At 42.8% G+C, this 27,491-nt stretch overlaps 1 protein-coding gene and 1 pseudogene across 1 annotated transcript; one reads left to right on the forward strand and one right to left on the reverse strand.

Moving 5' to 3' along the window:
* The first annotated feature begins 1,116 nt into the window (after positions 1–1,116).
* On the forward strand, positions 1,117–2,162 carry LOC139436381 (histone-lysine N-methyltransferase SETMAR-like; annotated as a pseudogene).
* A 715-nt stretch (positions 2,163–2,877) lies between these two features.
* Positions 2,878–27,491, reverse strand: SBSPON (somatomedin B and thrombospondin type 1 domain containing). Its single transcript, XM_004462478.5, has 5 exons — positions 27,180–27,491; positions 13,693–13,887; positions 7,567–7,657; positions 5,717–5,893; positions 2,878–4,417 (listed from the first exon to the last, which is right to left on the reverse strand). The coding sequence occupies exons 1-5, from the start codon at positions 27,391–27,393 to the stop codon at positions 4,300–4,302; spliced, it is 795 nt and encodes a 264-aa protein (XP_004462535.2). The 5' UTR covers positions 27,394–27,491; the 3' UTR covers positions 2,878–4,299.

Here is a 27,491-nt window from a genome sequence, read left to right on the forward strand (position 1 = left end):
TTAATATGTTTACCTTGTCTGGAATGTCTTGCCTGGCTCATCAAGAAGGGTCCCTTTTAATAGCATATCCTAAACTCAAATCCTGTATATATATCTATCTGTTGTTGATCAACTTAGGGGAGAAAAGGGAAGTTCATTGGTGGTAAACTGAGAATGCAATTCTGGTGTTTCTTCCATGGACCCCTGATTGCCTATACCTCATAATGCCCAGGACTTTGCTTTCTAAGTCAACTTGCAGAGCTATTTATATGAATCTGCATTAGAAGATTATTACAGAGCAAAAACCCATTTTATTTTGCATCACTTTTTATGCACACTCAGAAAAGATGTCTAATTAAAATGTTTATGCCAAAATAGTACTCAACAATTTAAATTATTGCTCTTTATGCTTATGAGTAATTTCTCAAATAAAAACATCCCAAGTAAGATACTGAAAAGAGAGTAGTGTGATTATAGTTCACCTTGTTACTTTTCTATTTTTTTGTCTTTTTTTTTTTTTATCTTACTTTTTTAGTGATCATTGTCTCTAATAGCTCCCTTCTTTCCTGGGTGGGTAGATTTATTTTAGTTCAAATTACTTTTCACATGCACTTTTGAAAACCAGGCTATGAAGTAACTCTAAAGTTCGTAAATCATTGCTAGATTGCCTGCGGAAAGGTCCCCAACTTTAAAGCACTAATTTAAAAAGAATGTTGAAGAGGTTTTAAATACTTTGATCTTTAACTTAGAAAATAAAAACTTTTGCTTCTTCATTAATCACCTAGGAGTACATGTTTCAGTTCTGAACTGTACTTGGCTTTGTTAGAATTAATAATGAGCTTTACAAAAACATTATTTAATATAATAGCTAAGTCTACTAGCCTATAAAATTCTTCTCAAGAATAGAAATAACAAAAATATAATTTCAGTATGAAAGTAATTAGTGGCTGTGCACCCAAAATTAAATGCATAAGGTGAACAATTCAACTCAAATATGTTAAATGTTATATAGCACATATTGGAACCATAACTATTAGGTTGGAGTAAAAATAATTGCGGTTTTGCATTGATGAAATTTGCTGTTTGATATTGGCATACATTCTTAAATAAATGTGGTTATGTTATACATCATTTTAATATGCATTTCTCACTTTATGTTTTTTTGCTAATGACTTTTTAGTTGCTGTTTATTTTATATTTATTTTACACTATGAAAATAATGTTAGACCAAAGCAAATTCAAGCGATTTTCTTATTTGAGTTCAAAATGGGTAAAGCAGTGGCGACAAGTAGAAATATCAGTAATGCATTTGGCCCAGGAATTGCTAACAAACGTACAGTGCAGTGGTGGTTCAAGAAATTTTGCAAAGGAGATGAGAGCCTTGAAGAAGAGGAGTATAGTGGCTGGCCATCGGAAGTTGACAACGACCAATTGAGAGCAGTCATCAAAGCTGATCCTCTTAAACTACATGAGAAGTTGCTGAAGAACTCAACATCGACCATTCTACTGTCATACAGCATTTGAAGCAAATTGGAAAGGTGAAAATGTTTGATAAGTGGGTGTCTCATGAGCTGACCGAAAATTTTAAAAATCATCATTTTAAAGTGTCATCTTCTCTTATTCTACGCAACAACAATGAACTATTTCTCGATCAGATTGTGATGTGCGATGAAAAGTGGATTTTATACAACTGGCAACGACCAGCTCTGTGGTTGGACCAAGAAGAAGCTCCAAAGGACTTCCCAAAGCCAAACTTGCACCAAAAAAAGGGCATGGTCACTGTTTGGTGGTCTGCTGCTGGTCTGATACCCTTAGCCTCTGAATCCCAGCAAAACCATTACATCTGAGAAATATGCTCAGGAAATCAATGAGATGCACCGAAAACTGCAACACCTGCAGCCAGCATTGGTCAGCAGAGAGGGCCCAGTTCTTCTCCACGACAGTGCCCAACTGTACATCTCACAACCAGCACTTAAAAGTTCAGCGAAGGGAATCAGACTTGGCCCAATGGATAGGGCGTCCGCCTACCACATGGGAGGTCCACGGTTCAAACCCAAGGCCTCCTTGACCCATGTGGAGCTGGCTCACGTGCAGTGCTGATGCGCGCAAGGAGTGCCCTGCCACGCAGGGGTGTCCCCCGCGTAGGGGAGCCCCACGTGCAAGGACTGCGCCCCATAAGGAGAGCCTCCCAGCGCAAAAGAAAGTTCAGCCAGCCCAGGAATGGCACTGCACACACGGAGAGCTGACGCAGCAAGATGATGAAACAACAACAAAAAGAAACACAGATTCCTGTGCCGCTGACAACAACAGAAGCGGACAAAAAGAACACGCAGCAAATGGACACAGAGAACAGACAACTGGGCCGGGGTGGGGGGGGAGGGAAGGGGAGAGAAATAAAAAATAAAAATAAAAAAAAAGTTCAGTGAAGTGAACTATGAAGTTTTGCTTCATCCGCCATGTTCACCTGACCTCTCACCAACTGACTACCACTTCTTCAAGCATCTTGACACTTTTTTCAGGGAAACACTTCCACAACCAGCAGGATGCAGAAAATGCTTTCCAAGAATTCGTCGAATCTCGAAGCCTGGGTTTTTATGCTGCAGGAATAAACAAACTTATTTCTCATTGGCAAAAATGTGTTGATTGTAATAGTTCCTATTTTGATTAATAAAGATGTGTTTGAGCCTAGTTATAATGATTTTAAAATTCACGTCCAAAACTGCAATTCCTTTTGCACCAACCTACGTGGTAGCTTTATTGCTGATAGTTGCGGTACCTATTTGCATCAGTTCTAAAGGTTTTTATTTTGTTTTATTTTATTTTGTTTGGGTAAGATTTTGCACATTCTCTGACAAATCCAGAAAATCTGGATTATTTTCTAGTCGAACATATAAAGAGTTTTTAACAATGTAAACAAAATTTTATTTACTGGTATACAAATTTTAAGTAACATTGAAAATCATTCAGGTATGACTTCAAAAATCTTGCTTTATAAATGTTGGAAATACCCTTAAAATGTTCCTAGTCTTGATGAGACTGAAACTTTTTATTATTAATTTCAGTGGAATTTAATATACCACAAAACAAGCTGTTGGCATTGTCATTACATGATAAACAACAAGAAATATATATAGTAGTAAATAATTTGTTAGTGAATATTTTATACAATTAAGACCAAAGAAATTTCACATAGTTTAAATCTTGAGACACAGTTCTCCAAAGAAGATATTCTGAATTTAAAGTTTGTTTCAAAATTTAAAAGGCCTTAATTTTCACAGCACAGTCTTTGATGTAATCTAGTTTTTACTCAAGACTGAATCCTAGATGAGAGTTGAGATTTGGCTCTACAGCTCACTTGCAAAATGACTTGGCATCCCTGATCTTTAAATACACCAGTTTGCCTCTGGTTCATTGGTTTTCCAATCATAAAATAAGGAGACTAATACTTTTCTTGCTGTGTGTGGGATCATAGTATTTGTAATAAAATCCATGCCCTCTGTATCCGTACCTCTGCCTTCAACTCCCAACCCAAGAAAATCTATGCTGAAGAACAAAAGTTATAAGTTTACTTCAACTAAACCTAAAGTTGAACTCTGAAGGTTATTTTATAGCCTCATAAATGATCCTAGATGCTAATGATGGTAGAGCATCCATAATTTAAAAAATTGTTTCATTTACTGGCTCCAAAATTTCTCTTTATGAAAATATAACATTTAAAGGACTCCTGTTGATCTAGAATGAGCATTTAATTGATCTTTTCAACCAGCAACAACAACAAAAAAAGCTTCTTAAAAAAAAAAAATTGTAAGCACAGCTGTTGTTTTATCATTACAAAATGCTTACTGAAATCTTAAACAACTTGTCCTTTGGAAAATTATTTGTGAGCACCTATTTGAATTTGTAGAATAATATAAGGGAAGTGTATGTGTAAAGGTGTACGTAAATCTGTATACATTTTTAAGCAAGAAGCTTTTAGGAGATTACAGAATAGGTGGAAGGACAGCAAGATTCAAAGTATGGGTACACTTAAATGACAACTTACCAATAAATGGATCATATTGTAGTAATTTTAGTGCAAGCAGCCATGTATTCTGTGTCTCATGGGCCCCCTGTTGAATGAGAGGACTCCAGATGGAAAGTCAAAAACTTAAAGTTGTTTCCTAAGAATTGGTCCCTAAATTTTCTTTCTCTGCTTCAGAGTGTGGCAATGACATGCATTCAGGGACTTTGACTAAACTGTTTTGAAGGGTTATGAAGCATTGGATTTGTCTTGCTAATATTTAACAGTTTAGAAACACAATGAACAATTTACTTAACAATCTATATAAAAATAAAACTGTGGACAGCTGGACAAGAACACTGATCTACTCGCTGAACTTTCTTCCAAGTTCCTTGACATCGAGGATTACCAATTGCTTGCCAGTGAAGAGTCTGATTTCTGAAATGATAATTTGAAAATGTTAGTTACACTAAAAGTAAACCTAAGAAAATTCTAATTTAATGAAAGTATACTATAAATTGAAGATTTTAAAACAATTATAATCAAACTGAGTTTCCCTTTGGTTGTAAGGAGCAGAAGACCATTTAGGTTCTGTCAAAGTAAATTATCAGTTAGTTCCTATTTCAGGATACCATCATGTCAAGAGAATACTTTCGGGTTATTGTATTTGTTCTCCAACTTGATCCAAATACATGGATAAATGTTACATGAAGGCAAAGAATCAATTGTTTCATGTATGTTTAAATTAGAGTAATCTTAACTTGCTGATCTCTTGTAACCCTTTCTAACTCTGATTCCATAATGAAAAAAAGGGGGAACTGAAAAGAGCTAAACCAGATAACTAAAATTATTATTTTTAAAAGTCACTGGTACCTCAGCCAGGGGTTAAGTTACTTTATAGGTACAAATTAAATGATCCTACAGAGAAAAGCCCACCATTATCTCAGTCATTATTTTATGACCACCCCTTTGAGCAATGATTCTGTTTGCTGTGGGTATGAATTGCCAAACAGGTTGGCAAACTAAGGCCATGAGCCAAATCCGGCCCACCATGTGCTTTTGTATGGCTTGTGAGCTAAGAATAGGTTTGTACATTTATGAATGGTTGGGGGTAAAAGAAAACCAAAAGAAGAATATTTTGTGACATTAAAAATTATATAAAACTCAAATTTTAGTGTACATAAATAAAGTTTTATTGGAACAAAGCCAGGCTTATTTGTTGACATGGCAGTTTATGACTGCTTGTATGCACAAGGGCAGAGCTGAGTAGTTGTGACAGGCCATAGAGCCTGCAAAGCCAAAATCTACCATCTGGTTCTTTAGAAAAAAAAGTCTACTGACTCCTGATTTTAAGATTGGTAAAAATCCACTCTCAAAGATTCCTATCTGGTGGGTCTAAAGGGGTTCAGGAACCTGAATACTCTAAAACACCATCTCCAAAGATTCTAATTCAAATGGTCCTCAGACCACTGGGAGCAGTCAGGGTTTGGTGGCCATTTGGCAGACAAGTCTGAATCCTAATAACAAAATTGACCCATTTGTCTCTGGTATATAGAGCAACTGAGTCCCACACTGTGAACTAGGGCCCACACGTCTGGAATTGGTAGACCAAAGTGTCTCCTCACTCTTTGACTCCCCCACACTGTGCTTTGATTTGTTACGTACATATTGGTCAGCTATTCAAGACCCACAGAGGACTGATAGCTGAAAATTCTTCAGCCAAGTTCCCTCCCTTACCCATCAGAGTCCAGGCCATCTCCGGAACAACGAAGACTCACAGAATTCATAGCTGGAGGTTGACAGTCTACACATACTGTGTATCCCTCTCGGAGATACTGCATCCATCGAGTCAGGGGTCGATTTTCCATAGCACAGTGATGAGTCAATGACTCAGTCTTGAACTCCATACAGTATCTAGAGAAAAAAGTAACAATTTCACTTGCTGTAATTTGAGTGGATAACACTGGACAAAGTCTTAGGAAGCATGGAATCCTCAGTCATTTGGCAGACTAGAGAAGGTAAATACAATGCACCTTCACAGGTTTCACAACAACCACAGAATGCCTCATAAAGTCTCATTCAAATTGATCAACAGCTGCAACAATCCTTTACAGTTTCAGTCCACAAAGGTTATTTGGTCAACATGAATTTGTAGATATTTGGATATTCTGTATTCTGATTACACCACTAAATGGTGTATAAAAGCATGTTTTAGTGGGAAAATTGCCCTTGATAACTTTGCTGGTATTTTAAATAAACAAGCAATTGTTTGAGCCTGAGAACTTTTAAATGTGAGCCCCAGGAGGGTTGGTTTTGCTCCGCAAATCTCCCCAGAGGCCTTCCTGACATTCTCCTTCCAGTTCACAGGCATGATCTGGGAAAGGATGATGAGCTCTGACTTGAAGTCAAACACCAAAGTCATGTGGGCATCACAGATAACAGTAGAAATGGAGAGCTGGGATTTTTTTTTTTTTTTTGTGATAGAGCTTTAGTGGCACCTTATGCTGAGCTGTGGGAAACTCAACACTACATGTGACTAGATTCTGAAGGCCCTGGGCAGAGCATCCAGATAAGGGTAAATATTTTAGAATCTTCTACTTAAAGGCATTTTACAGTTCTTCAGGGAAATAAAACAGAAAAACTTGATATAGATATAGAAGAGACTTGGTGTACTTTCAGTTCTAAACTACAGTGGGTTGGTTTCTTAGCCATAAGAATTATGAGCTGCAGCAGGCTAAAAGCAAAGTGTTTGGAGAGAGTGCTTCAAAGAAGATGAAAGATACCATTATTACATATCTTTTAGGTATCCATTAACAATGGAAGATACCATTTATTAGGTATCTTTAGGTAATGTGTTTATTCATTAATGAGCTTTAATGAAATTCTAGCTTTAATTAGCTTAACACAGAAATCTCTTTAGTGATATTGTCTCATTAAATTCTCACAACACCATGTGTAGGTATTAATATATTTTTTTTTAAGATGAAAAAACTGAGGTGGAGCAACTTATGCAAGATCTAATCGTTAGTGAGGGGCGGTGTGGGGATTAGAACATGGGTCAGTCTGGTATTGCCCATCAGGTGGTAGAAGAATGGACTTCAGGTGAGTATGGAAGTTCCTCCAGCCTGTGTCATTAGGTTTTGATAAGAAATCCTCAGATGTGTCCCTTTAAAATTGACCAAAGAGGCAGCCAGTATAGCACAGTGGATGAGTGTTGGCTTCCCACATTTGAGGGCCTTGGTTCAACCCCAGCCCTGGTACCTCAAAAAAAATTCACCAGAGAGAGGTGACGGCTGGTATCTGTGGTCCCTCAGAGAGTGTAAGAGGAACATCCTCAGTAAAACAGCTAAAATAATATCTAAATTTTATATAGCACTTTCTCCTTGGAGATCAGACCTCATAGGTAAATCTGTGTAGCCTTACAAAGAGAAGGTCAGTACAAGTGCTTTCCTAACTCTGGGGTACAGAATCATGTTTTACCCAAAATCAATGAACAAGTAACAGGAAAACATAGGTAAACCAAGTTGACTCTTTGGGACTGACTTCACCACACAACTGGAAAAACATAAATCAAAAAACCAAATTACCCAGCATTGTCTGTATTTGTAGACCACTGTGGAGATGCCGCTTGTCTTGTTCTCTCCTTGTTGAATGCAGAGGTAGTTATAAAGGCAGGAACTAGAAAAGGGAGAATTACATTGAACATATGTAGCCTAAGTACTCGGTTACACACCTGACTGAAGTGCTCCACTGTGAAGTCCAAAGGTCTGCGGCTCACCCTCAACAAGAGGAACACGGCTAAGTCACTGTGTTCAGAGAACCAAATTCAGCAGAGGTGTGTGTGTGTGTAAAGGTTGAAAAGGGAACTGCTGACCTTTGTCATGCCCATTTGCAATAATAAAACTTGTGTGAAGGAAGGAGAGAGAACAGGGAGAAAACCAAGAGGAAGTAATAAAAAAAAATGGAAAAAGGGAGAGATTATGGAGACAAATGAAGGATATAAAAAGGAGGAAAATTAATAAAGTTTAAGAATAAGAGAGGGAAGTATGGACTTCTGAGAGGAAGATAATAAAAGAGAATGACCCGAGAGAGGAAATGAGAAAAACAGGAGCAAAACAGGAAAGTATAATGTGTACCCCAAGCCTCCCAGTGACCACAGTCTGGAAGCTTCACCCACTGTACAGTCATGAAGGTGAGATGCCCAGCCAGCCATAGCATTGTCCCCACACCACTCGGGGAAAGAAAGCCATAAGTGGTCCTTGTTTCCCAAGCTCTATGCCAACTCTGATCCTCTGGGTGGGAGAAAAGAAAAGGAGCCAGGAATCCTTGAAGCCTTTGCTTTCTTCCTTAATTTTATTTTGATTGTCTGTCGCCTTATTGCATCACTGAGTCGATAATAACCCTTGATTGACTCTGCTGTCAACTTGAGGAAAGCAGGGTTTTGCTTTGTTCATCACTATACTACTTACACATTTATTTACACACTGAAATTTGTGTATGTTGAATGAATGGACTAATGAGTGAATGAAGTTACAGGATTGCCACCAAAGTGCACAGGTCCTATATTCCTGTGGTTTTCTGTTCCTACACTGAGCCTTGTGGCTGAGATGGCTCAACAATCCCTTCTACCCTGTGTTTCAGAAACTGGATGATCCCCAGAAAGGTACATACAAGCTGGCATTGGCTTCTGATACACCAAAGTCATCCATCAGTGGTCTGAGGGTACCAATTGCAAAACACATGCTTCGAGCCTACATTTTCATTTTACCTGGTTCCTTACTACCACAAGATGGCAGGCCTTAATTCTTTCTTAGATTTTCTTGATGAGGAGTCATTTTTATATTACTAGGGAATATAAGGCAAGAGTGGCCTAATACCAGCCACTTGCTCTTGAGAGTTGCAGGTGTAGTTCTTGTCTCATGTTGTTTGGTGCTTGGAAATTATCCATATCTAGAGTTGAACCCAGAGTTCCAGCTTGTGTGGCTCTTCCTTGCTTCACTACCATGCTTAATTGTGTTTCAAAGAGCATTTCATGTTTTCTTTTCCAAATGTGACTATGCTTTTTGAATTTCTAAAATCCATGGACAGAATAGAAAAGAGCAATACATGTATATTAGGACCCTTCTCTATTTCTCTTAGACCTAATAATCAGAAACAGTAACATCTAAAGGATTTTAGTTTTCTAAAATATTTTCTTCATTTCTGTTCTTCTGACTCATTTCTGTGTTCATTTGTTAAGTGAGAAAATAAATAGTAAATGACTAAGCAAGGGCTCTAACACAGAAGCTATCTTCTGATTTTTAAAACCTACTAACCATGTTCAGTTTCAGCCTTTTTGGGTATGGCGTATCACAAAAGCAAGCCTAACCCCAGCCTTTTTCTCCTCCATGGTTGGGTGAATGGCACGTTTTATTGAGAGGGCTTTCTTCCTTCTCTCAGGAGTCTAGAAAATCAGACCACCATGAGCCAGATTGCCTGCAGCTCTCCAAACCAGCTCCACTTTTTAAATATTCCCCACAAAATTAGTTTCATTAATTAATAGTAGTAAATAATTTAGAAGTTATTTTTGCCTTTGGGCTTCTGCTTGTGTTTGGAAGCACATAGCTGGGAACCTTAGGACAAAAGCTCTCAATAAATGTTCATTTCCCTTCCTGGCAACTAGATTCAAATGTAACTTTTTTTTTTTTTTGGCAATCTTTTCTGCTGTTCTATCAGTCTACCATTGTTTGGTTTTACAATTTCAGCTTCTAAAACCATGGCACTTCACATACTTACTTTGAAGATTAAAGTAAATTAAATTTGCTTCAAGAATTTCCTAATTTCCACTAACACAATGGGGTGTCTCAAAAGCAGGCTTAAAATCTCTGGTCTGTAGATACATTGTAGAAAAGAATAAAATAAAAATTTGGCAAATACCTCCCTGGAAGCATAAAGTTTATAATGTGTAGCAATCTCTACTTAGGAAGAAAATGCATATAAAACAATTGTCAGTAATGTGGAACAAATTCAATCATGTTTTTTTACTTGTTTATATGATAAAACTGTAAATATGATATGCATTAAAGGAAATAGGGAAATGCAATGGCTACTTATTAATTTTTTAAAAAGCTTCAGTTTTCATGTTTCACCCACTGACTACACAGGGACTTTATATTTTCTATTCAGTTAACAGAATTTGTAATCACAATTTTAGCTCTAATGATGATGGGTAGCAGCAAAACAATATCGAGGGGGGAAAGTCAACTGGACTTAGACCAAAAAGATCTAGGCTTAAATTCTAGTAGCCTATCTCAAATAGTGCCACCTCTCTGAACTCCAATATCCTCATCTGTAAATGAAGGATAATCATTCTGTCCTGCCTCCTTGTCATAGTAGAATAACGGCCCCATAGAGATGTCCACATCCTAATCCCTGGAACCTGTGAACATGTTAACCTACATGACAAAGGGGAATCAAGGTTGAGGACAGAGTTAAGATTGCTACTCAGCTGACCTTATGATAGGGAAGTTATCCTAGATTATTCAGGTGTGCCCAAGGTAATCACAAGAGTTTCTGATGGTTAACTTCATGTGTCAAATTAGCTAAGTTATGTTATCTAGTTGTTTGGTGAAGCAAGCAGCGGCCTGATAATGTGAGGCTATTTCATGGATTTAAATCATTAGTCGGTTGATTGCATTTGTGGTTGATTACAATTACAATTAACAAAGGAGACTGCCTTCAGCAATGAGAGAAGTTGAAGGCCTTAAAAGGAGATGATGATTTCAGTAGTGAGAAAAAAAAAATTTCTATCTCTACTTCAGCTAGCCAGCTTCTGCTGAGGAATTCCTCAAAACCTTCATCCTAATTACCAGCTTGCGGCCTGCCCTGTGGAATTCAGATTTGCCAATCCCCACAGTCACATGAACCAATTCCTACAATAAATCTCTTAATAAACACAACACACATCTGTGTTTCTGTTTCCCTGCACAATAGTACCTAATACAGATTCTGGTACTGGACCTAGTTCCTGAGAAACAGTATCCTAAGAATGAGATTTCTGATTTGTTTCTGGGGTTTTTAGAATTTGTTCTCTAATCTGATTAGATTAAAAGCCACTAATGACTATTTCCCATGGTTCCCATGACCAAGATGGCACTAATATTCCCTGGTATGAATTGGCAATTGAGATACATAAAATATCACCATTGGCTGCTCCTACTTAAATGCTTATAAGAGGCAAGGCTCTGGTTAAAAGTGTATTTGATACCTTAAAAGAGTTTTATGATATTAAAAAAAGTTTGATATTGGCTGCTTTTTCTTAAATATGCTACATTCGGTGGTTAAAGAAAGGGATGAGCACAAGGTTACAAATTCCCAGCTCAAGTCCTGCATGAAGGACATGAAAGTTTCTGTGTGCCCAGAAAGGTCTTATTTCTTGCAGCCACAGACTGGAGCTTTCTAAAAACTAGACCCAGAGTCTCATTGTGTGAGTGGCTGAATTACTATGTAAATTGAATTCCCAACCTTGCAGGGTGTCTGCAAGTGTTAAAGTGAGGGTGTTTATTGGGAAGGAATGGGATCCTGAAAACTGGAAAGGGGACATATGGGCTGATAATGATAACCATGGAGACATTAAAACCCTAGATTCTGCTGAGTCCTCTTTGTCAGATAAACCTGTAATGGCCTCCCCAAGTGGAGATTTTCCCTCTATTTCCAAACTGGGAGATTTTATTTTACTTTATTATTTTATTTTATCTTTTAAGAAAGTAGGTCTTTAAGTACAGATAGCTCCTGCTGATGTTAAGCCAGAGACACTAATACCTTATGGGGAGTCAGATAAGATTGCTTGCTTCCTAAAATCCTCTTAATGGAATTTGGTGGAAGGCATGAATAAGGGGGCTAATTTGGGAACATGAGGACATTTGGAGGAGGGCAGAGGAGTGGACATCTTCAATCAGAGGAGAAAACTCCAGAGTAGGATGTGGGGACTACAGCTGTGTCTTGTGCCAATGACAATCATGTTCCCTGGTGCCCTCGCTCATGTTCTATGGCATCCCCTTCACTGACCCTTCCTGCACGTTTTCTGCAACAGGCATTGTCCTGTTGTAATGAAGAGTCTAAGGTGTTGAAGAAATACTTTCTTGCAGCCAAACCCCGCACATGAGGAGAGCAGTTGTGTCTACTGATAGATTGACTATAGGATTTGGAGCAATCCCCAAAAATCAATAATGTCATAAAGCATCTTCCTCCCTGAGCCTTCTCTATAGTGTTTCTGCAGAGTGCATGAACGGAATGGGATTTTGCTCTATGGCAGTTTTTGTGAGACAAGCACTTTCAAGGCATTAAATTATTTCCTGGAAAGTTTAATATGACTGCTGTTATCAATAAGAAGCCTTCATCCTGGTCCCTCCATTTGCCACTCCACTAGCAGAGCAACTTTTGAAATCACAAATCCAATCACGTCAGCTCCTGCAGAAAATACCCCAACGGCTTTAAGATAAAGACCCGATTCCTAAACAGGGCTCTGGAAGGCCCTGTGCTGGTCAGGCCAGGCAGGCCCCAATGCTCTAGCTTTGCCTCACCGCTGGCCTTGCTCTGCTACATAAACACATACTTTCTTCAGCTTTTCCCTGTCCACACCTGCCTTCAGGTTTAGCCACACTGGTCCCTAGTCCTGGGCAGTCCTACACTTCCTCGTTTCTTGGTCTCAGCCCAAGCAGCTCATCCTCAGGGAAGTCTTGCCCCTTCACTCCCCCAACCCAAGCCCAGGGGAAATCACCTTTTTATCCAGCTCAGAGCCTCGTGTATCTCTCACTTGTTGGGTACAGGTTGTGCCAAGTACCACAGCTATCATTTCCTAAGATAAATTTCCTGGGGTTCTCTGACTAATGTATACTCCCTCACCAGACTATGAAATCATACAGGTTCCGCTGTGACTTTTGTCACCACTAGAGGCTCCCACCCCATCAGCAGACCTCAGTAAAGAGGTGTGGAATGAAGGAATGAAGGCAGCAGCTTGAGGATGGTCACGTTGACTTGAAATTTTACAGTTTCCTATGAAAACCAAAACCATATGATCTTCGCTATCCTGAGAAGACAGTATTTTGCCCCACCAGACTCAATCCAGATCAAACATAATTGCCCTTGGCCTTCCTGTTTATTTCTTGGTGAGTTTAGGATGGCTCCTGGATCATGAGGAGCTGACCCTGAACCCCTTGCTTCACCGCCCCAAACCAGAGCGATCTCTTCAGTCACAAATCTGAGTATCCACCCCAATCCAGTGTGCTTCAGAGGGAAGGCAGGTGTTCTAAGAGAATCGCTGGTCATTGTTGAGGAGGTGATTTTTCTTCTACTATTTTCACACGTGTGCGCGCATGTGATTAAACAGGAATTACAGTGGAAGGCTAAAGTGAAATGGTTATCCTTACTGGACACTATCCTGTGTGAAACAGCATTCTATGGAAAATCGGTTATGGCCAGATTGAGTTCCCTAAAAGGCACAACGCCCATGTGTTTTATTCCCTTCTCCCCGCCCCTGAGAGCGGGTCATCAGGTTATAAAATACAGAGGGAAGCCGACAAAGGCAGGCGTCTGGGCGGCTGGCCATGAGTTCATTTCCGGAGCATTTCCGGAGCTTCCTATCAGCTTCGGGCACCCTCTCCCATCCCACTCCCTGCAGCGCATGGAACTTTCATGAAAGATACCCAAGGGGGCAACCGCGAGCACGTCAGTACCGAAGGCGTGGCCGCAGTCCTGGCCCCGCGGGGTGGCGTAGTCCAGGCAGCCGGCTCGCTCCTCCAGCGGCGGGCACGGCGCGCCCCCGTTCCGCGGCTCCTGCCGCACCGCGCGCCTCCGCACGCGCGCTGTGGGCCTGCACCGATCCGCGCAGCCGCTCCAGGGGCTCCACTCCCCCACGAGGCACGGGCGAGCTGCAAAACAGCACAGAGACGCCCACCTGAGCAAGCCCGGCGGTGCCAGGGCGCCTCCCTCACGTCCCGCCAACAAAAACATTCGCGCTTCGTTCCATCTGAACAGCTTGGATGGGGGTCCTTTATCAGGAGCAACACAGAGCCTCGGAGCAGTTGACGTCGGCTGCACCATGTCTGATGGTTAACTGATAATCGGGCAACTTTTTTTTAGGAAGCTTTAGAGTACATAAATGTTACATGGAAAATATAGGGCATTCCCATACGCTCCGCCCCCGCTTTTCCCCATGAACGGCATCTTTCATGACTGGGGTACATCTGTTACAGTGGGTGACCCGCTGAGTGGCCCGGGAACTCTTAGTGCCAAGAGGATTTCTCTGATCCTGAAGGCAGGTATGAGCGGGAGATACACCCAAGTAAATAAGACAGATGCTTTCAGGGACCCTCCTCACCTGGTCTCCTTTCCTTTCCTTTTGTTTCACCTTGAGATTGACTTTATCCTGCCCTGCCCATAACATTTTTATTATAACAGTAATACATATTCGTTGTAGAAAATGAAAGGGGAAAAAGAGAAGTGTAAAAGAGAAAACGTGCTTCATCCACCAGTGATCCCCTCTCCTAACCTCGTCAGTGCTTTCGGCAAGTGTGTCTCCGTAAGAGAGCTGGTTAGGCCAGATCCTACGACCCCTCTCCTCCACGCTTCCCATGGATATCCTGTTCTCGTCCTCCATGGTCCACAGACAACGAATATCAGAGCTGGAGAACCTCAAGTCCACACTGAGACCCCGACAACCAGGGCTCGGTACTCGCAGACACGCACCAAGAGGCAGGGTCCAGCGAGAGTCTGGCCCGAGCATCTCGATCTTTCCGTAGGTTTATGCTCCTCTACACATTAGGTAGGCCTCCAGAAGTCTAGCAGGACGTCTGAGGAGTCACCTAACGGACAGGTCAAGCCAGAAGTTGTGACCCTTTCATTGATTGTGTTGTCTGCTTACCAAATCTAATGATGGAATTTAAAAACTCAATATCAAATGGCTGTGACTGTAAAATGTGGCTTCACATTTAGCTTTCCAACTTAAAGTCCTAATGAATCTTGTTAAAGGACTGTGATGCATTTTTAAATCGAATTATTCCAGGACTTGAAATTGGATATAAGAAAAGATGAAGGGAAGAAGACAGAAGTCAGGCCTCTGAACCAGATGCCAAAACTCTTTTTTTCTACCAAATGTGATCCATTTCCCTTTCACCCTCACAATTTCAAGAGTATAGTGTTTTCACCAAGAAAGCACTTTGACTGCTCTGAAACCTTGATTTGGACCTTAGACAGTTTGTACTTGAAAACTCATTTTGCCTCTCTGTACACTCTAAGTTTAGGGTTCATGGCTTTGGAAGACGTGGTATTTGGCAGCACGTAGCTAAATCTGACATGAAAAGGGTCACAAACAATATGAACATCTGTCCGTAATCCAAAATTTCAACACTGTTATAAAACAGACTTTCATTAATCATCTAAAAACCCATAGGTATCACATGTCTATCTAAGGAAGCAAGAATGGGCCACAGTAGAGTTTATTCCCAATATCTACCATGTATATATCTTTTAGAAAATCAGTAACAGGTCACTCTGGGCTCCTGTCATTTCTTGTTGGTCCCTTCGATTTTCTATTGATGGTCATATATTTTAATTGGCCCATAGGACTGGAAGGCAGAAATTCCCAGGAAACTGGTTGAGAAAGACTCCTGTCCTTAATTCTCTCAATGCTTCTCCTTCTCTCCCAACTTTCTTCATCCCTGAGACTAGTTAGCACAGCCCTGGCATATTGGACTTGAACAACACTTAATAATACACTTGTTTAAATATTTGTTTCAAAGCTTAACATTTAGACAGCATTGTGAATTAAGTTTTGCCATGGCTTTAACTCAGAATTTGATAATATGGACTTAGGTTAGACATTATTCATATGAGAAAGATGACATTGGGGATAGTTTTCTGACTGAATTTAGTCCCCCAGTGTTTCTTAAACATTTGTGTCTCATATCCAATGTTTGTTTATTTATTTGGTTTGGTCCCACAGTTAAAGTTCTCAAATCACAGAATCGTTGAATCAGTTGTTGTTCCTATTGGCTAAGGTTTGTTCTTGGAAAAATGCTATTTCCAGTTTTTCTAATCCATAACCTTAAAAGCATATAAAGAGAATCAGAAAGTTCTAGGGTCCTGAACAACAATATCTTAATGACTTAATTGTAAGATAAAATTAAATAAAAAGTTCCTATAGAAATATACGAACAAAAAGTTGTTCCACAAAATATTTGAAGTTAGAAGATTTTTCCGAGATGTTTATTCCTATTTTGCACAAAAGATTCTATTCTTGACCAATTTGTGAACTTTTGATTATTTGGATTACAATTCATCACAAATAACAAGAGAACTTTGGTCACAGAGGTTAGGGGAAGTATAAAAAACTTCTGACAGATTTATTATACGAGCCATGTATAAGTCACATGACACACATTTCCTTTTGAAATATTCCATTAATATTCTTGTCCCCTTTCCCACTAAAGCTTAGTCTGTTCAACCTAATTCAAATTCATATATAGCATATAAAATATTCTTTCTTACAACCTAACTGTCTCACTCCTCACTTTTTAGTTTCATGAGCTATTTAATGGAGCCCAACAGACTATGTTCCTTAGACTCCGACCTGGTCACAGCTTCCCAATTTCTTAATAATCTGTTAGAATCTGATGACATCACCCCCACCTCTTTTAGTGGAAAAAGCCTAGATTTAATGTGTGTCAGGAAGCTAATCAAACTCCTTCTGTTCTTTTCTTGTTCTTTATTTAAACTCAACCTAATATTCAGGTTTGGCTTCCCCAGAAGCAGACCCTGAGATGTGGATTTGAATGCAAGTAATTTCCCTGGGAGGTGATCCCGAGAAGCACCCTAAGGGAGGAGAGAACAGGGGCAGAGAAGGGACAGACACTGACAAGGGTATGCTGACGGACAAGTGGTCAGTGGGCAGTGGAACTCAAACCTGCTGGGGCCCTCTGGGAGACTGTAGAACCAATCTTAGTGTCGTCTCACCCTAGCACAAGGAAACTGGAAGACTTTTCCACCAACTCCTGTCAGTCAGGTGCTGCTCCTCTGATCTTTTTTTTCAAAAAGATTTATTTTATTTATTTCTCTCCCCTTCCTCCGTTGTCTGCTCTCTGTGTCCATTCGCTGTGTGTTCTTCTGTATCTGCTTGCATTCTTGTCATGCGGCACCGGGAAACTGTTGCTTTTGTTGCTGTTGTTGTTGTATCATCTTGCTGTGTCAGCTCTCCGTGTGTGTGGTGCCACTCTTGGGCGGGCTGCACTTTTTTTTGCATGGGGCGGCTCTCCTTGTGGGGTACACTCCTTGCGCATGGGGCACCCCTACATGGGGGCACCCCTGCATGGCATGGCACTACTTGCGCGTAGCGGCACTGTGCGTGGGCCAGCTCACCACACAGGCCAGGAGGCCCTGGGTTTGAACCCTGAATCCGCTATATAGTAGGCGGACGCTCTATCAATTGAGCCACATCCACTTCCCAACTCCTGTGATCTTAACTCTAGCCTTCCAGGTTGCCCAGCCAGGGCCAGAGAGGAGCCTCAGACTGAGTCACAGGTGCTTGAGGCAGAAAGTGCTGGCATGTAGGGGAGCAGTGGGAGCAGGGGTGTGAGCAGGCAACCCAGAGCCCTGCTGCTTGGTGCTCCACAGATGGTAGCCATCGTCATAAGATGGCCAGCTCTACCTTACGTGGCGCTCAGCCTCTTCCCCTGGCAGTGGGTCCACCATTGGCTGTTAGTGGTGGGAACCACTTCCCTAAGTGCCTCTCCATGGACAGCAGAAGGCTTTGCCGCTTTCTTTCAGGACCTCTTCCTTCTAGTTGACATCTGAGTCCCTGTTTCAGGCTGGTGGATACCTGTGGCTCTCAGTTCACTGGGGAGTGAGATGATGGATAGATTCAGAGTTTAAAGAATAATCAGGTCCTTTCTAGTTTAACAGCTCGTCCCCCTTCCTCAAGAGCTTTCTAGTTGTCAGATATCCCTACCACAGCCACAAAAAGAATGACCAGGAACTGAAAAGTTACATATTTCAGTATTGAATCTGCACATGAGAGAAGGTATATTTTCACATGTCCTAACAGGAACATACAGTCATATCCAAGTTCAATAACCTTAAAAGATGAACGACTAAATGTTTTTTAAAAAAAATAATTCCATGATTTTTGAACTCCTCTCAGTGGCTCCCACTTGTTTTTGAAATAAAATCCAAACTCTCCGCCATGACCTGCCAGGTCCTGAGTGACCCGGCCTCGGCCTGGCCCTGCATTCTCCTGGAGTCACCCACCCTCCCCCTCTTCTGCTTCAAGCTCCAGTTATATTGGCTTCCTTACTCCTGGAACCTTCACAGACGTGCTCCCTCTGTCAGGAATGTTCTTCCCACGCTGGGCAGGTTGGGTCCTGCTGATCCTTTAGGTCCCAGGTGAACTACCTCATCTTCAGGAGGTCCTTTTTTGGCCAGCTTATCAAAGGCGTCTCCAAGCTCCAGCACCCCTAACCCCATTATTTCCTGTCAGGGCTCAGTGTTTCTGGCCTTCTAGTACCTCCGTGATTCATGAGTACATCTTTATTTGTTTTGTTATTGTTGTTGCCCAAGGGACCATGCCAGATTTTCATCCTTTTATCCCTGGTTCTTGGCACGGTGTTTTAGTTTCCGGGCTGCCAAGGCAAATGCCATGCGATGGGCGGGCTTAAACAAGGGGGGTTTACTGGCTCAGATTCTGAGGCCAGAAGTCTAAAATCAAGGTGTCATCAAGGTGACACTGTCCCCTAGAAGAGTGGCATTCTGGGGCTGGCTGCCAGTGATCCTTGGTCCTGGGCTTTTCTGTACCATGGCAATGCACGTGGCAGCCTCTCCTGGCTTCTCCCTTCTCCCCCAGGTTCCAGGGACATTCAGCTCCTGGCTGCTCCCGTGGCTTCTTCTCTCTGCACGACCTTCCCTATAAGGCCTCCAGTAATCGGACCAAGACCCGTCCTGATTCAGCTGAGCTGCCCCTTAAGTGCAGTAGCCTCATCAAATGGTCCTAATTACAAGAGTTCACACCCACAGGAATGGATTAAGAACATGCTTTTCTGGGGTACCCAGCTCCAAACCACCACACAGATAGTTGGTGCTCAATAAATCTATTAAACGATCGAGTGAAATGACATTAGGCAAGTTCCTCATCCTCCCTAAAAAATGCTGTACATTGAAACAGACTCTGGTCTGCTCAGATTATTAATTAAAAAGGAGGCCCAGGGAAGCGGACTTGGCCTGGTGGTTAGGGCGTCCATCTACCACATGGGAGGTCCACGGTTCAAACCCCAGGCCTCCTTGACCCGTGTGGAGCTGGCACATGCGCAGTGCTGATGCGCACAAGGAGTGCCGTGCCACGCAGGGGTGTCCCCCGCGTAGGGGAACCCCTCGCACAAGGAGTGCGCCCCATAAGGAGAGCCGCCCAGCATGAAAGAAAGGGCAGCCTGCCTAGGAATGGTGCCGCACACATGGAGAGCCAACAAAACAAGATGATGCAACAAAAAGAGACACAGAGTCTCGTGCCGCTGACAACAACAGAAGCGGACAAAGAAGATGCAGCAAATAGACACAGAGAAGACAACCAGGGTGGGGAAGGGGAGAGAAATAAATAAATCTTTAAAAAAAAAAAAAAAAAAGGAGGCCCAGAGAGGGAGGGAAAGGCAGGTTGAAGGACAGAAGCAAAAATCTGAAAATGCCATGGCCAGAAACACAGGAATTCCTAACCTGGGCTTGAGCTGTCCCTGCTCTCCTGGGACAGTGGCCCCAAGGGCCATCCATTGGAAGGAGCGTGGCTATCTGTGCTGTAAGGTTAGGTAGAGCCCAGCTTCTCCTGGCAGCCGCGGGCTCTCCCAGTCTTTTAAATGTTTATTTTTCCTGCCAGCACCACATCTTGAAAGTAACAAGTTTATTTAAGTAACAAGTTTATTTAATTTTGTTATCTGTCGTATGAAGTGGTATTTCCTTGTATTTGATCCAAATTTTCCTCATCCCCCAATTCCAGACTACTTTGAGCAGAAAAAATCTGTTTTTAACCTTACCTGTGCTCGCGTGGTCATGCTGTTTGAGTAGGGCCCCTTCCTCCCAGCATGGCCCTTTCAGGTTGCTGACTCCAGCTTTTCAGCCTGTCTTTCTGTAGACATTTTTCATCTCACCTTCCACCTAATACTGGATTTATCACTGGATTTTCTTTAGATTCATTCACAGTCTCAGTGAATTGTAGCAATCAGAACTAGATACACTCTCCTCCGTTTTTAGGTACCAAAGAATAATTTTTAAAAAAATAGCTTTCTAATACTTTTTTTTATCCCCCCCCCACCTTAGGCTTGCCTGCTGTCTGCTCTCTGTGTCCATTTGCTGTGCGTTCTTCTGTGTGTCTGTATTTATTTATTTATTTTTAAATTCCCCCACACCCCCCACCCCCCGCCTTGCAACCTGCCTGTTGTCTGCTCTCTGTGTCCATTTGCTGTGTGCTCTTCTGTGTTTTTTTTACTTGTCTCCCTTTTTGTTGCGTCCCCTTGCTGAGTCAGCTCTCCACAGGGCCTGTGGGTGGGGCACCTCTCCGCGTCGGGCAAGCAAGCCGGCCCTCATAAGGAGGTGCAGGGACACGAACCCAGGGCCTCCCCTATGGTAGACGCGAGCCCAACTGATTGAGCCACAGCCGCTTCCTGCTAATACTCTTCTTTAACGTTGTTGGTGGTGCCATACACGTATACACAAACAATACCAGCAAATTACACATTCACACATACACCAATAAATTGAACCAATAGAGTATTTCATTTTATGCAGAGAGCTTGGATTGTTTCTTTGAAAGTGTATCACCTTGTTCTTATTAAGATGTAGCAGTGTCTCCTTGGCTAATCACAGAGCCTCAAGCATTCTTTGTAATCTAGCCCAGTCCGCTTGGCCCTTTGCCACCTAAAAGTTTAAGGCCACCCACAATCAAGCTCCTTCTCCCTCAAGTTGTTAAGTTCAAATAGTCCTAATCATTCCTGAGGAAATCGTCTTTTTGCATTTTACCCACAGGAGTTCCTTGACATTCTGTGGAAGGAAAATAAAAGTTCTTTCATCCCCCAGCACACACATACACACACCCCACATCTCGCAGTGACAGAATTCTAAATGTATGTCACCTGCCTTTTTCTTTCTCCATATGTATATCCTTTCCGTGGAACCTTGTCAAAAGTTCCTGTGAAAGTCAAATGAGAATACTTACTCCTTCAAAAACCTCCAATAAAATGACCAAGTTTTTTTTTTTCTCTTTTAAAAACCATGTTATCCAGCCCCAATGGGTGATTTTTGTTTGTTTGTTTGAGTTATTAACTGGATAACTTCATGCAATGCTAGCAAGACAAGAAAATGCGCTGTCTCATTAGAAAAACAGAATGTACTATGCCATGTGAACCCATGAGAAAAAGAAAGACATCAATCGAACAGTAGACAACTTTTTTCCTGGATAGTAGGTTTCTAGGTGATTTGTTTTTTCTTTTGTGCATTTCTATATTTGCCAAATTTCCTGCAACAAACCTATCTTTCGTAGTCAAGGCAGGGAAATGTTATCATACATAAATGTAGACAAAATTTAAAACAGAAAAAAAAAAACGAAACCAAACGAGGACAGAAAAAGGAAACATAGGTATGTTACAAATAGCAGTGACCTCTGAAGTCACAGAAAATGCGGCACAGGCTGAATGACTGTCACATTTATTTTGATAACCATTATTAAGTGGCACCAGAATAGCTACTAGGAGATTACAATGAGGAACAGGACACACTCTTCGCTTTCAAGGATACACAACCCATGGAAACGGACGGCTCTTCCATTCTACTGGTATTAGTATGGGCCTACCCAGCTAAGTAGGCAGCTTCTCAGTGTTTAAAGAGTGGGCTCTGACTCTGAATTTCCTAGGTTCAAATCTCACTCCTTTACTTATCAGGGGTGTGACCTTGGACAAGTTACTTAATCTCTCTTTGCCTCGGTTACCTCATCTGTAAAATGAGACCAAAATGAGAAACGACCTCAGCAGGCTGTCAGGCTTAAGTAACCTAAGAGCTGTAAAGTGCTTGGGAAAATGCTGGGTAAGTGTTAACAACTTCACCCGCCTTTACTGCTCATCCGAGGCTGCAGCCAAATCCTGCTGTGTCAACTCCCTTTGAATATGGGCTCCAGGGCCCTTTCACTTTTCTGCAAAGAAAAAGGCAGGGGGAGCCACAGGCCATCTCTCTGACTGTTCTGGCTCTTAGAAAGTCTCAATGACTAAGTGATTCTTCCCTTGGGTGAGTTTTGGATCCATATTTTCAAGAACGGTGCTGCTTTTATTTCCAGGTTGATGTCATCAGATTTTGGCCACTTTCTTTCCTAGTCTCCCTGTGAACCTAGGAGAAGATACTGACCCATATAGTCTATTTATTTTTTGTCCTTGGGTTAGTTATTATTCCATTTGGATTAATATAATTCTTCCTTTAAAATTGCTCACCAATGAGCTAATGCCGCCTACTATTTCTATGCTCTGAGAATGCAAGACTCAAAGAACCCAGGAGGTGAATTCAGAGACTAGGATGTATATGTGAACTCTGTATTTCACACACGATTTTTCTGTAAACCTATAACAGAAGCTAGAGCTAGAGCGAGAGAGAGATTGAGGCTGAGGTGGTATGAGCTTGATTAGCAAATCTTCCAAAAGTTCTTCATTTGTTCCTCAACTCTCCTCCTCATACCTGGTCAGGGGCAGCCAATGGAGAATGTTTTATCCTTTTTGGGAGGATTGTAGAGATACATTTTTGGTGTCAAAATGGGATATTTCAAAGCCCATGCCATCATCATACTGAGATTTTCTGAGATGATTTGTTTCAGAACAGATTTCCTTAGCAGTGTAGGAATTCTATAGACCCTATATTTTTATTTGTGCCTGAATGAAAAAACAACTACTTTGAAAAGAAATTCCAGAGCTTCACATCTTAGCCACACCAAAAAAAAAAAAAAAAAGCCCTTATCAAAAAAAAAACCCATGAAGGAATAGAAGTAACGTTTGCCGAGTTATACTGGAAGTTACATTACTCCTTAAGGTTTACTGGAATGTCAGTAAAAAAACCTTTTGGGTCAATGAAAACGTTCTAAAATTGACTGAGGTGATGATAGCACAACTCGGTGATGAAAATGAGAGCCAGTGAGTGCACACTTCAAATGGACTGTACAAAGCATGGGCCTGTATAACACAGAGAATCCAGGGGTGGAAGACGGTTAACAGGACAAATATGAGAATGTTCTCTCATGAATGATAAATATATAATAGTAATATAAGGTGTCAATAATTGGGTGGGTTGGAGAAAAATACACCAGGTGTAAGTTAGTGGTAATATTTTGACGATCCTCTTTCATAGTTTGTAAAAAGCATTTTACAACAATGCAAGGTGTTGGTGGAGGGGTGATGTATGGGAGCCCTGCATGATGATGTACATGTTTGTTTTGTAAGTTCACCACTTTTACTCTACACTTAGTGTTTACGTATGTTCATGTATAAAAGATATACTTTAATATTTTATTTTTTAAAATGGCTTTGGGCAACAACAATAGGTAATATGACATGGGGTAAGAAGAGGAATGATTATTCTAAGAGGCAGAGTGGTTCTGTGTATTTAGAGAAACTGGGGACTCTGAGATATAGAACCTTGATTGATCAAGGCATAAATAATAGCTATGGATTAGCACAAGAGATGTGGCTGATGGCAGCTTGGAAGTCAGACAGCCGTGCGTTCACATCTCAGCTCCAGTACTCATTCATGTAAATGCAAGTAACGAGGAACCCTCTGAAAAATGCTAGAGGAACTCTCTGAAAAATGCTAATATAGGTTAACAACACCTTTTCCACATCCTTGGAGCACAGGGTTTTAGAATTCAGAATTTCTCAGACTTTAGAAAGGGAACACAGTGCAAATTCCTTATACCCCTCCCCAGCAGGGTCTGAGGTAGTACTTTGTAAAACCCATTAATATTTTTTAAAGCAAAATATATACACACTAAATGGGCTAAACAAAGATTATGCAAAGCTTCCCTCAGTTCAGGTCAGGTGACATTATGAAAAATGTTTCACTTTGGGGATTTCGGGATCGCAGGCAAGGGACTGTGACCTGCATGTGCCTTTCATACAGAATTGTTGTGAGGATTGAGTGAGATAAAGTGTGCAAGGGCCTCGCATGCAGTAGGAGTCCAATAAAAGGTATCAATGATTTAGTGTTAACTGGTACAGATTACCTGCAATTTGTTGCTATAAAATTATCTTGTAACTATCCCATCAAAATAACATAAAATGCTCATCTGTGTTCCCCAGCCACGGGAGTCAGCTGACAGTGCACTTTCTACCTAAGTGGTGCTTAGGTGCTCATCCCCCTCACTGGACATCTGCCTCAGCCTCCGGGTGGCTAAGATGTGTTCTCCAAAGTCACAAAGCCAGTAGGTGGCTTCGTGGGTCAGGATTCTAAGACTCTAGGGGCAAAATCAAGGCATACAAATAAACAGATAATTGGGTCGGGGCAGATTTGTGAGATGAGGGAAGCTGTCCCTTGGCCAGCTCCCATGGCCTGGTCAGCTCAGGGCCAGGGAAAACAGCCTCCAGCCCGCAGGCCTGGGGCGGCCGAGCCCTGAGCCCAGAGGCAGCGCAGCAGTGACGTGTGTCCAGGGCTGAGCAGCTCGCTAAGCTGTGCCCTTCACCTTCACCTTCACTCTCACCCTCTAACGGCACAGCAGGCTGTTTCACTAAGTGGGCCAACTTCCAGTTGTCTCCATTTCCTTCCTCCCATCCCAAGAATCTGTCAGACGCAGGGAGTTTACCCGTGAGGGGCCTTTCAGGCCCCTGTCTGTTTTTGTGGAGGCCTGCAATGTCCTCCGTTGACTCCCTGGGAAAAGGGCACTTAAGGCTCCTGAATATGCTCATTTTAACATTTCTAGCAGACACCATTTCCTTCTCTGGCTCTGGTCCTTCTTCCAGCATTCACAGCTCTTCTCCCAGGCTCACAGGTGCCGCGTTCTTTCATGAGATAGTAAGTCATCTCATTTCTTCTTTTACTTACTAGAAGAATGCCTGCCCCCAAACGATAGGCTCTTTGTTTTAATATTTCTACCTTCTAAACTTAAAATAAGGCCAAATACAAACCACAAGAGTTTTGCAACTCCTTGTCTCTGCTCAGCTGGGTCCTCACTGGACAGTGAAATGCAAGTTCTTCTTGTGACACCTGCCTCATCCTTCTGCATCCCTCCTATGGAGCCTGGGTCCCTCCACTTGGAGCTGCACTCGCTGCCTGTCCTCGTCACCATTTTAGCCTCAGGGCCGAGCACAGTGCCTGGCACAAGCAGGCTAGCATCCCCAGGTAATTGCTGAACAAGGTGTAATGCTTTCCTCCTAGAACTCCCCTTTCCCTTCTCAGGGACACCTCTTGCTCCTTCTCCAGGACTTCCCTTGCCCATCACTTCCTCTGCAAAGTCTTCCTTGAATTCCTCAGATTCCTCAGCCTGTTTTACTTGTTTCTCTCTCTGGCCATTTTGGCCTCAAGCATGTGGCAAGTGTTCCCTATGAAATATTAGGGAATAGACACTGCAGCTTTAAAAAAAAATTTTAGGAGGCACGGGGCATTGAACCTGGGACCTCACACATGTGAAGGGCACTCAACCATGGAGGTGCACTTGCTCCACAGAGACTGCGTCTTAAGCCTCTCTGTATCCCTGTCCTTACCACAGACCTGGCCACGCTATCTGTCCTAAATTATGTAATAGCCTTTAATATGTGGGAAAAGTCCTCACGAGAGAGTGATTCCGCCAGAGTGAGAGAGGCTAGGCCTGAGGCATCCAGGTAATTAAGGCAAACCCGAGCTCAGAGTGGAGGACCCCTGGCTCAGGGGGATGCATTTCCTAAATAACTGACTTTTTCACAGCACTTTAGTGGTAGCCCAGCCTTGGAGCAGGAAAGAAAAAGAAGCTTATCAAAAAGAATTTCAGTCTCAATAGGTAAATCATTAGGTTTCGACCAAGGTCAGAAAATCCTAATTTTTTTCACTTGGGTTCTTGCAGCATCCGCTGGGATGACTGTCCTGGTCACAGGCAGGCGACCTCTTTGAGCAGCAAAGGGCAGAAGGGGTGCTACTTTCTACCGGGTGTCAGCACCCTGGGGAAAGACACAGCCCTGTGGGCTCCTCTCCCAGGAAGGAGCTGGGCTCGGGCAACACCAGGGTCCGTAACTCACAGGTGGCTTTGAGGTGATAGGATTAATGGGAATCAGAGCCGCTTTCATTTCCAGAGGTGCCTCCTCTGGTGCACCTGCTGCTCTTTAGGACGATACTCACGGTTTCTTCCTTTAACGTTCAATTCAATCAAAACAACATTCAGTGAAACCCTAACAGGGAGGGGTAAGGAATGCTGAGATACTGTGAAAATTGTGAAGTTGAAAGGACTGACTCTAAAAGGAAATCAGCAGGTTTAAAACATAATGGGAAGCATGTGATAAAAATCCTTACCATGCTACACAGATAAAATTGAATTCAATAAACATATCAACCACCTACTTAGAGGAAGGGGCGGTGGTAAGGGCTGGGGCTCAGTGGTGAGACAACTGCAGTCCCAAACGACCTGCTCTCTAGAAGGGGGCGCCCTCCCAGACTCAAAGTGGGATGATTAGCCATTCCTTCCCTCATCATCCCTCCCTGGGGCCCAAAGTTCCCTGAGGGTTGACGTAATGAAAATAGTGGCGCCCAGCTCAGGGGTGTGACCTGAAACCTGTCAGTGCCATCTCTCCAGGCAGGAGGTGGCCCTCCCCGGCTGGAGTTCCTGACTCACTGAGAATTCATCCGCTCAGAGGCCACCCACCCTTACAGAAGGCGTATTCCAGACACTGCATTCAGACTCTGGTGGAGACGGGTGTTTTGGGAGGGAAGGGACACCCATGGATGTAAGGGACGGCGGTCGACTGGATGCAGGGGCTAGGGCGCCAGGGAGGTGAGGTGGCCTGGAGCGCACCAGGATGGAGGGACCTGGAGACACCCGATTGGAGGGGACTGGGGAGCTCCTGGATGGTGGGGGTTGGATGCGCCTGGATAAAGACGGGTGGTACGCTTGGACGGGGAGGGCTGGGATATGCCTGGCTCAGAACTGCGCCCGCTGAGTGCGGGCAAACTCCCCGCGCCGCACCCTCGGCCCGCCACCCACCTGGGCACGCCCTGGAGTAGTCGAAGCAGCAGTCCCCGGTGAGGCTGCAGGCTTGGTCGCAGAAGCACGTCCCGTAGATCCTGTCCAGCCTCCAGCCGTGGGCGAAGCAGGCGGGGTCCCTGCCGGGGCAGCAGCGCCCCGCCTCGGCGCAGCCAGCCAGGGCCCCGGGCCACAGCCGCGCCAGCGCGCACAGCGCCATCCACAGGGTCTTCATGGCGCGCCGGCGACGCGAAAGGTCTCGGGGGAAGCGCTCTGCTGCTCCGAGCGCGGCAGGCCCCCGACTGTCCGAGCGGCCGGCGAGGCCCGGCCCGG

The sequence above is a fragment of the Dasypus novemcinctus genome, chromosome 14, assembly GCF_030445035.2.
Source record: "Dasypus novemcinctus isolate mDasNov1 chromosome 14, mDasNov1.1.hap2, whole genome shotgun sequence".
Taxonomy (NCBI): Eukaryota; Metazoa; Chordata; class Mammalia; order Cingulata; family Dasypodidae; genus Dasypus; species Dasypus novemcinctus.

Excerpts from the sequence above, each read along its gene's own strand:
- SBSPON (XM_004462478.5), bottom strand. The coding sequence starts at position 27,393 with ATGAAGACCCTGTGGATGGCGCTGTGCGCGCTGGCGCGGCTGTGGCCC. Across the intron at positions 13,888-27,179 it reads CTACTCCAGGGCGTGCCCAG|CTCGCCCGTGCCTCGTGGGG; the intron begins GTGGGTGGCGGG and ends GCTGTTTTGCAG. Across the intron at positions 5,894-7,566 it reads ACAAATACAGACAATGCTGG|ATACTGTATGGAGTTCAAGA; the intron begins GTAATTTGGTTT and ends TTTTTTCTCTAG.